The sequence below is a fragment of the Belonocnema kinseyi genome, chromosome 9 (assembly GCF_010883055.1).
Source record: "Belonocnema kinseyi isolate 2016_QV_RU_SX_M_011 chromosome 9, B_treatae_v1, whole genome shotgun sequence".
NCBI classification, from domain to species: Eukaryota; Metazoa; Arthropoda; class Insecta; order Hymenoptera; family Cynipidae; genus Belonocnema; species Belonocnema kinseyi.
In genome coordinates, this window is record NC_046665.1 from 59,871,545 (window position 1) to 59,881,772 (window position 10,228).

Consider the following 10,228-nt stretch of genomic DNA (forward strand, 5'->3'; position numbering starts at 1 on the left):
TTTTTGTTTTGTTGTGTTGCTACACTCGTCACGATCATATGTTCACAGTTTCGACTATAGAGCTCGTGTTGTTTTTCTGGCAGAGGCGTAAAAGGTTAGAAGGGTTTGGTGTGCTCGGCGATTTTCTTCTTCCGAAAAAAATGGAGCAAAGATTTTGCATTAAATTTTGTGTGAAAAATGGAATCCAGTGCTCTAAAACTCTTGAAGTGTTGACAGTTGCATACGGTGAGTCTACTCTGAGTAAGAAAAATGTGTATAAGTGGTGCAAGCTATTCCAAGAAGGCCATGAGGATGTCGAAGACGAACCTCGCCCTGGACGTCCCAGTACGTCAACAACAGATGAAAACGTTCAAGCAGTGGAAGAAATGGTGTTGAAAAATCGCAGAATTACCATCAGAGAAGTTGCTGAAGATGTTGGCATATCGGTTGGCTCAAGCCATGCTATCTTTTCGGAAGTTTTGGGCATGCGACGTGTGTCAACGAAATTTGTTCCAAAACTGCTTAATTTTGATCAAAAGATCCATCGCATGACCATCGCTCAGGAGATGTTGAAGTCATGCCTCAGCCTCCATATTCACCGGATTTGGCCCCCAGTGACTTTTTTCTTTTCCCAAAACTAAAGAGACCCATGGAAGGACATCGATTTTAAACGATTGAGGAGATAAAAACTGCATCGCTAAAAGAACTCAAGGCTATACCACAAAATAATTATCAGAAGTGCTTCGATGATTGGAAAAAGCGTTGGCACAAGTGTATTATATCTGAGGGGGATTACTTTGAAGGGGACAACATAAATATTGAGGAATAAATGAATATTTTTTGAGAAAACCATAAAGTCACCTTATTTTTTGAACACACCTCGTATATATGCAGAAGGCGGTCGTCCTTGGGTCGCTCCGTGTTTTCAGGGTGCACGAAACTTTTGCCGGATTGTCGTATTGATTCCGTTGCAGACTGTAACCACCTATCTCATGGTCATGGAATGTGGTTGTGACTGAAATTTTACCGCGCACAGAAAATCGCCGATCCTCCAATGTACACTGAAATCGGTGTTCAATAGAGTTGCAACAAATTTGAACCACGAAGGTTCATTCGGAGAATCTAGAGGAAAAGCATCATTTAGACACTGTTTTTTCTCATCCAGTGCAACGTGAAGTGTCGTCCACAAACTGTAAGTCACCTGTCAAGATCATTTTGTCGGTCGTTATTTGAGTGAAACAGATGTTAATAAGCAGGTAAGTTGTAATAATAATTACCTAACTTTTTATTTTTTCTCCTTTACCAGCGACTAAATAGTCTTGGAATAAAAATAGTACTTGGCGTGATGTAATATCCAAATGTTAGGTTATTCAAAACCTACTATATGAGATTCAAACCACCAAAGCCGGAATGTACAAACTAAGTCATGACCGTCTGCATTGAAATTGATGCCTGGTATTTCGAACAAATTTCCACTAGATTTTCTGCGGAAGTTTAAAAGTATCTTACATATATAATCTTGCAGTGGCTAGTGTCATACATGAAAGATAAGGTAAATACATTTGTATAATAAAAACAGAAAATTGTTTTTCGCGATGAATAGGGATGTAAATTTGTATGAAACTTTATCCTGATGAAAAGTTTCATGAAACATTGGGAGTTTCGTGAAACATTGCAATGTTTCAAATATAGCGGCGGGAACATTCAAACTGATAAGATAAGAGCCTATTAGGTATTTTCACTTCAATAAACAGTTAACTTCACTTCGTAGATTGCTGAGGGGAAAATAAGGGACTAAATGTATGGGATTCAATTCATTTTTGCCCTATTTTGATAACCTCTTCGTAGAAGGTAATTTCTTCTATATAAGTGTAGTTTAAAAATAGTTTTTATTTTTTAATTACTATTTAATGAAATAATAAAATAATAATAATGATGATTAATTACAAATATATTACAGAAATAAAGATTTGATCCATTTTCCCCCACAGCTTTTTACAAAGTGAAGTTAGTTGATGGTTGAAGTGAAAATACAATATTGAGGCTTTCATATCCCGACTTTTTCCTGTCGGCTGATTTGATTTATTTTTCCGGTTTGTACTGTGGACCAATGATGCCAATGTTGGCAATCTGAGCTACTGCGCTTGCGTTAGGGCTGACCGTTCATTGGCCGCACTTGGCGCACGATTCAAAATTACATTAAAAAACAATTCTTGTATCTTAAGTAAATAATTATTAAAATATCCACAAGGATATATACAAGTTATGTAACTTTGATTTCAGGCAAACAAATACAACACATATATTATATTTATAACAATTTATTTTCAGTGAATTCCGAAGACCAAATTATATTTTACAAAACATTCAATTTAAAAAGAAATTTCTTGGAAAAGTGATTAAAAATAATTATTTATAAGTTTTTAATATTTTGTATGTATTTTTCTGGGAATTCATATAATTATATAACCTGTAAATACATAAATTATCACGACTGCATTGTAGTTATGCTTTCTTTTTTTCTTATTTCAAGCGTCGTTTTATCACGTCTCAATCGAAAAGAACAATCTGACATTTTGTTTTAGAATTATTCAAATATTATCACTATTATATTCTGCAATTAGCTTCTATATATCAAGCTGCTGAAATATCATATGATATTTAAAAAAATGTATCTATTAACAAATATTTTGAGAAATATTAGTCAGTCTTTCCAAGTCAATGAAAATAAACTGTCATTCATCAAATATATGTGTTATAAAGTTTTTTCTTGTCTGAAATAAAAAGTTACACAATTTGTATACATTCGTGTGTATATTTTAATAATTACTTATTTAAATTACATGAATTGTTTTTCAATGTAATTTTGAATCGCGCTTCAAAGGGTAGACAACCAGCGCTCAGCCCTAACGCAGGCATGAATGAAAATTATTATCATTTTATTATTGCATTAATTAGTCCCTAAAAAAGAAAAACTATTTTTCAATTGCACTTATACAGAAAAATTACTTTCTACGAAGATATTAGAAAAATAGAGCAAAAATTAACCGATTCCCATGCATTTGGTCAATTGTTATTCCCTCAGTATCCAACGAAGTGAAGTGAGCTAGTGATTGGAGTGAAAATACCTTATTGTATATATAGACGGTCATGATTTTTTCTATACATCCAGGCTTTAGTTTAAATGTCGACGAGCATGACTAACCTAACTTTTGGAAGTTGCATTACGAAGTTATAATTTTATTCTAAGTGACTGGTACGCCCTATTAAATGAAAGAAATTTGGAAATTAGGTAAATATTGTTTCAAATGGTTTCCTTATTTACAATTATTTAGGCTAATATTGCAAAGCGAATAGTTGCTTTGACAGGTATTCAGGTGGCTGACAGCGCGGTTCAGAACTTCACAACTCTGCATGAGCCAAAATTCAGTTTCCAAATGATACTTTCCCCTAGATGCCCACATGGGCACCCACGTTCAGAGGAATACATTTGAGACTTGAAAACTCTCTCAAATGAACACTGGGAGCCCAATGAAATTTGAGCTGCAACAAATTTAAGACCAGCGTTTTTCTGTGCGATTATGCTGGAAGCGGGTGCAGTTTTTCCGATTAGCACGCGCTCCCAGCAAAATTCTGCGGTTGTCCTTGTGACAAACTTTTAATTATATATAAGCTTTAGTTTCGTATTACTCTCGGTTAAAACTATCCCCCCCCCCCTACCACCAACCCCTCATTAATCGAGTTTTCGTGGGTCACTGAGGTTAGAGATATAATTTAGAAGTTAAAAAAAGGCTAGGCTAATGTGTAGATCGTATGTGTAACGTTTTAATTGTAACAATAAAATTGGGAATGAGCAAATTCATCTGTTTTGATATAAATGCATGTTAATAGTTGCAATGATGTACTTTTATGGAAAAGATATAAAATTTGAGAGACCAATTCGACTACGAAGCACGAGATACGTGATGAGAACAAGTATGTTAATTAAGGCCGAAGGAGTTTAAACAAACGAGTATACATTATCCAGTGAAAAATGCGAGATAAATATATTATCGAGCGCGAAGCTCGAGAACCAACAGTCGCACGCCCTAGGCGCGTTCAAACTTGCGAGCCGCGTGCGCAAAGCGCGATGAGATTGTTTCCAAGAAGCGGGGGGATATTTTTTTGAAGTTTAGTTTTTTTGTTGTTTTAAATAAAAATTCATCTGTTTTAAGAGAAATGAAATTTGGTTCGTGGAAACTTATTTCTTGTTTACACACTGATATTTTAATCGTGAAAAGTAAACTGAAATATTTCTTAACAGGAAATTCAACTATTTTTCTTTGGAAATTGATCTTTTTGATTTAAAAATTCACCTTCTTTAGTCAAATTTTTTTGTATGAAAATCGCCACATTTTGATTAAAATTGATTCTTCTTTGCTTGAGTATTCAACTATTTTGTTTAAAATATTTTGTTGAACAGTTTGTTAAGAAATCATGTTAAAAGTTTACTTGTTGTTTATTTGTTGAAAATTATTTTCCGTTGTAAAATTCTTTTTGTATGTGTAAATTATGACATTTTTTTTTGTTGGGAATTTATCTTTCCAGGATGAAGATTCAACTATTATGTTAAAAACTTAATTGTTTTGTTGAAAATTTTAGTACTTTGTTAAAAAGTCATCATTTAGAGTATAAAAAACACTTGTTTGTTTAAAATAAATTAAAATTTTTTTAATACAACTAAAAATTACGTAAGTAAGGCGGGGTGGGGTAGAAATATTTTGTTACAATTAGTTACAATTTGTAACAATTAGCTATAGCAATCTGGGAGATACAAATATATGCCTGTTATCACTCTGCTTTGCTCTCTCATTCATAACCAGACCGACTCCCTCGCTACTGATTCGCTATTTGCTCCTGACCTCTGGGTATGACACCGTTTTCTTTTTTTTCTTCTCACAAAAGGAATATTTTAAACACAATACATTAAATTTAAACAAAATTAAAAATATATCAATGAATGAAATTTTGAAAGAAGTACTCAGGAAAACTGAGAAATGACCATTAATATTGTTCACGTCAGGGGAAAAATGGAAATGACCGGGAATAATCCTGAGATGAGGCAGGGAAACAGGTAATTTTGTACATGGAGTGGGAAATTTTGATTCGGACTTAAAAAAGGGAATGTACAAAAACAATCTCTTGTCCATGTAAAAATATGTCAGATGTGAAAAATTCCTTCTTTGAAATTAGATATTTTTAAAATTTTTAAATGAGTAATTCTGTGCAAATAAAAATTTGCCAGAATTTGAAATTTACCTTTTCTAAATTTTAGAAAAAGAAAAAGTTACTATATTTCTGAATTATAATAGAAAATGTTGTGAATGAACATTATAATTCTGAATTGGAACAGAGAATTTTGGAAAATAAATATAATTGTTATTTGGAACAGGGAATTCCGTTAAAGAATGCTAATTTTCACTTTGAAATAGGGGATTTCCATAAAGCGTTATAAGTTAGACTTTAGTCAAGGAAATTATCAGTTAGATTGGAAAAGAGAATTTTTTTAAATATTGATAACTCTGTTTAAATCTTTAAAAATGGTTTAAAATCATTCTAATCCAGGAAATAAATTTGCAATTCCTCAATCAATACGCTTTAATTTTGTATATTTTAATATTGCATTTCAATAAATTGATCGTCGACAATTGAATATCCATATATTAATTCAATAAAATCTTTTAAAAAATGAAATCTGATTTCCAAAACTGAATCATTTTCAAAGTATGAAACTGAAAAGTTAAAAGCTACCTTCTAACTGTTTGAGTTAACGAATTCAACTTTTAGAGTATAAATATAACCGAATAGGAATACGTTAGAAACTTGCTTCAATCTATTAATGTTCTGAAAAAGTTTGACGACGTTATCGAATTGATGCATTTTAGTTCTGTTTTTTAATTTAAAAAATATGAGTAGGGACATGTATGTAACAGTGTCACGTATCTGTTGCAGAACTATATTGCCACAAATGACATACAGGGTGTCCAAAAAGTATGGAAACACCTAAATAACTGTCCAGACAAAATATTATTCATGAACATGACTTTAAAAGTAACTTCAAGGTCAACTTTGTGTTTCTAAATGAGAACCCCTATTTTTGAAATCGGTAATCGATAGCGCGGGAAATTTTACGGTTAGGTATGAACTCAGGTCAGGTGTGACTTTGCAGGTCAGCTGAAGGTCATTCAAATTTAAACAAGGTCTGCCTTGGGCTAACGGGACGACTCTGTATTTCCTCAGGTCAAGGTCATTATTGGAGAGATCTTCGTCGAGAAAACCAATACTGATTTTCAAGGTGACCTTAAACGCGACTTTGAAATGACCTTGAAGGTCAAGTTCAAGGTCAAATTGAAGCTCAGCATTCAATTTCAAGTTGAAAGTTAATCCAAGAATGACCTTGACTCATTTAAATAATATTTTATCTGAACAGTTACTTAGGCGTTTCCAGAATTTTTGGACACCCTGTATGACATTCGTTTCAATTCCGTTCTTCAACTATGTCGTACTGACGTTACGCCTTCGTTATAGAATAACGATATAATTCATTTTTGTAATAATTCAGGTGGGATTTTATGACTGTTCTGTAATTTACACAAAAAGCATGTTACAGACATCCCATAAAATATCAAAATTACAAAATTGAGTTTAATCTGCCATAATTTATTTAAGTTTGAATTTAAAAAAAAATGAAGATCCTAATTGTAACTCAACCACTTAATTGTGTTAGTAATATTTTAATGCTGAGTATTCCTTGATATTAAATCAAGCAAATTGTAATTAGTAAACATACATAATAAGATATGAATTGGTTTAAAATAAAATTAACATCTATCTCTTATTTCTAAACATAAAACAAATGCAAATGATTACTGATACGGTTACCCATTTAATGAATAAAAAGTAAGCCCATTTCTTACTTCGTCCATGCCCTCACACAAACTTCCATAGATTGGATTTATGTTGGGGGAAATGTATCCTTAGGTAAGATTATTTGAATGATTAAATTCAAGAAATTTAGCCACTGATGAGTAAAATCCCTTTATTAAACAAAACATTTAAATAGTAAAAAAATGTGAACTAAGATTGAAAAAGTGTTTTCGTACAAATGAATCAACCAATTTTAAACATAACCATTGAATTTTCAATAAGTGGTGGAATTTTTAACCGCATGCGGCTAAACAGTTGATTTAAAAAGCAGTTGAATTTTATACCCGACAAGATGAATTTTTAACAAAAATATTAATTATTACTTAAAAAAGATAAGTATGGAACCAAATAATTGAATTTTTAATATAAAATTTAAGTTTTTAACAAAAAATGGAATAATTACATTTACAATTAAAAAATTAATTTTCAATTTAACAAAATAATTTTCTGCCTCTTATATTCAATAAAGACAGACGAAGCTTAATTTTCTATTAAGGAAAAATTTTATACGAGAATAGATGAATTTTCAAACAAACTACACATGTTTTCAACAACAGGAAATGGAATTTTTGACCCAAAGATGTGAATTTTTAACAAGAAAGTTGAATTTCCACTGAATTCTTCAATTTTCAGATCAAAAAGGCAATTTTTTACAAGTCAGTTGAATTTCCAAACCGAACAGATTAATTATCAAGTAACCATTCAATAGATTAAATTTCAATCTAACAGTTGCGGTTTTAAACAAAATAGATAATTTTCTAACCAAGAAAACTAATTTTCACCAAAAAATATGAATTTTTATCAAAATATATTAATTTTGAAGCAAGCAGTTGTATTTTTAACCAAAAAGGATTAATTTCCAGCCCATTAAATTAATGTTCTACGAATAAAGACACATTTCAAACAAAATAGTTGAATCTAAAAATAATGGAAAAGATCAGTTTTCAATTAAAAATATAAATTGTCAACAAAAAATGGAATAGTTGTATTCTGATTTCAAATAATTAAGTCTTAACCAATAAAATCGAATTTTCAAGAAACTTATTTAATTTTCAACCGAAGAGGTAAATTTTTCAACTAAAATTATGACTCTTTAATAACAAAAATGTATTTATAAGAAAGTATACAGAGTATCCTTCAAAACTTATTAGGATTTGGAATCTTTCACTCTAACGTTTATTAACAAGGTGAAACTAAGAATACAAACTTTCTGGTAAGATATCTGTTGCATAACTAATGTAAAAAAAACTCAAAGCACGCGAAACTCAGTAAAATTTCTTACCTTGACAATTTTTTGAAAACATTTAAGTTTTAAAAAAGCACATTTACTTACAATAAAAGTAATTTTCTTAGATTCCTGCCAAATTTTAATTATATCGCTTGTAACAAGACTAACAAAAATTCTCAATACTCGCGAAACCCAGTAAAAAACAACTAAAAATACAAGAAACCCACCGAAATTGACTATCAACGAAAGTCTCAATTTTCGAATCCTCTCAGAATTTATGTTACATAACTTCTAACAAAGGTTACATAAAATCTCAACCGTTGCGCAACCTAGCAATCTCTGTAAAGTATTCCTTCAGTCAGCAGCTACCCAACAAATGTTTAAAACATACTTTTTTTTCAAATCATGAAAAGCGTTAATAAGTTTTAACCTTTGTGAGATTTATTGATTTTTAGAGAATATATAAGAGTCTTTCGTTTAAGTGAAACCTTGTCTGTTTCCTTCTTCGATAGAAAAACCACAAAAAAAAGTTTAAACCATAAATTTAAATCAGCGGCCGAAAGTAATGCAGTATTTTCCGAGATTGAGAGAAGTTTAACTAACCTAATGACTTTGGTGACTTTCGGACTTTTTGAAAAAATGTGTTATCATTTTCCGTCTCAGTTAAACCTTGTCGCATTCCTTGATAGAAAAATGCAACAAAAAAAACTTTTGAAACACAAATTGAAATCTTGTCACCACAAGTAGACATTTTTTGTTGTAAAATCATGAAAGTTGTCAATAATTTGTGACTTTAGGAAATTAAATAAATTTTCAAAAGTACGTAGAGGCTCTCTTCAAAGTGAAACAGTGACTTCTACTCTATTTTGTTTTTATTTGAATGATTATAATAACTCGAATCAATTCAAAATTCAAGTTGCAAGCTTGCAATTTGGAATAATTGAAAGTTTGAATGTTCTCGGAATTTTTAGTTTGCTAAAATTTTGATCTTTGAACATAAATATAGTCCATACAGAATAAAAAACCAGAAAACTTAAAGCCAGTACTTAAGTGTTCATAAAAGTTTGTGAAAATAAAAAGTAAAAAAATAAAAGTTTGTGAAAATATGAAAATATATAACTCAACAGTTCCTTCAGACTATCCCCTGGAAAAAGTTACTGTACCTGTAGCTTTTTTTTAAAAGGGCATCAAAATTCCTTAGCTTCTCCAGAAGTACGAAACAAAACAGAATGTCATTTAATTTTTCCACACGAGTCTACCATTTTTCATATATTTGATATTCTCACATAAAACTTATATTAAGTAAAAAACATCGAAACTGAGAGTGGAGTTTAATATTCTAAAGTCTACGGTGTTATTAATTACTTAAAATTCTATCTCACAAGTTTTTCTCTGGTCACGTGGCATTGCTATTTTAGCTTGAAACTCGAAAATAATTATTTAAACGATTTATCATGCAGACTAAGATTTCTCATTTTATACATACAAAAATATTAGTATAGATAAACGTGAAAATTTCAGATCTATTCATTAATTACGGAAGACATAATAATAGTAGCACGGGATTTTTTCTGTTAAATTGTATCTCTTTCCCATCAATGTAAATTATTACAATTCATAACATACATTGATATCAAAACACACGTCGTTTGATTGGCTCGTTGAAAAGATGCGCATTCTTTTAAAAAATTTTTGTTATTAAACACTTTATTGCAACTGCTGGCGGTTTTCCAGAAAACTGAATTTGTTAATTTCCAATTTTATTTTTACGATTTAAACGATACACATACGGTCTACACATCAGCTTTACCTTTTTTAACTTCTAATTTAAATCCATAACTTCAGTGACTTGCGAAACTTCGATTAACGAGGGGCTACGGGCGGCGGGGGGGGGGGGGGGGGGGGGGGGGGGGGGGGGGGGGGGGAGTAGTCTCAACCGGGAGTAATACCTGGTTAGTGTTTTATGCTGAGAAGGTCACCGACCTTCAGCATCGTTATGTTAGATGTGAGTTCATATGATATCATTTTCACATTCCCGGCCCTCCGGGAAAAATA

The 10,228-nt window shown here is 31.4% G+C and overlaps 1 protein-coding gene across 1 annotated transcript in view; it reads right to left on the reverse strand.

The window, feature by feature from the left end:
- The window catches only part of LOC117179536 (cyclin-K-like), a 111,717-nt gene extending 102,788 nt beyond the window's left edge, over positions 1-8,929 (reverse strand). The window contains exon 1 of the mRNA XM_033371434.1: positions 8,777-8,929. Coding sequence (XP_033227325.1) covers positions 8,777-8,924 — 148 coding nt within the window. The 5' untranslated portion in view covers positions 8,925-8,929. The remainder of the gene's footprint in view (positions 1-8,776) is intronic.
- Positions 8,930-10,228: the final 1,299 nt, after the last annotated feature.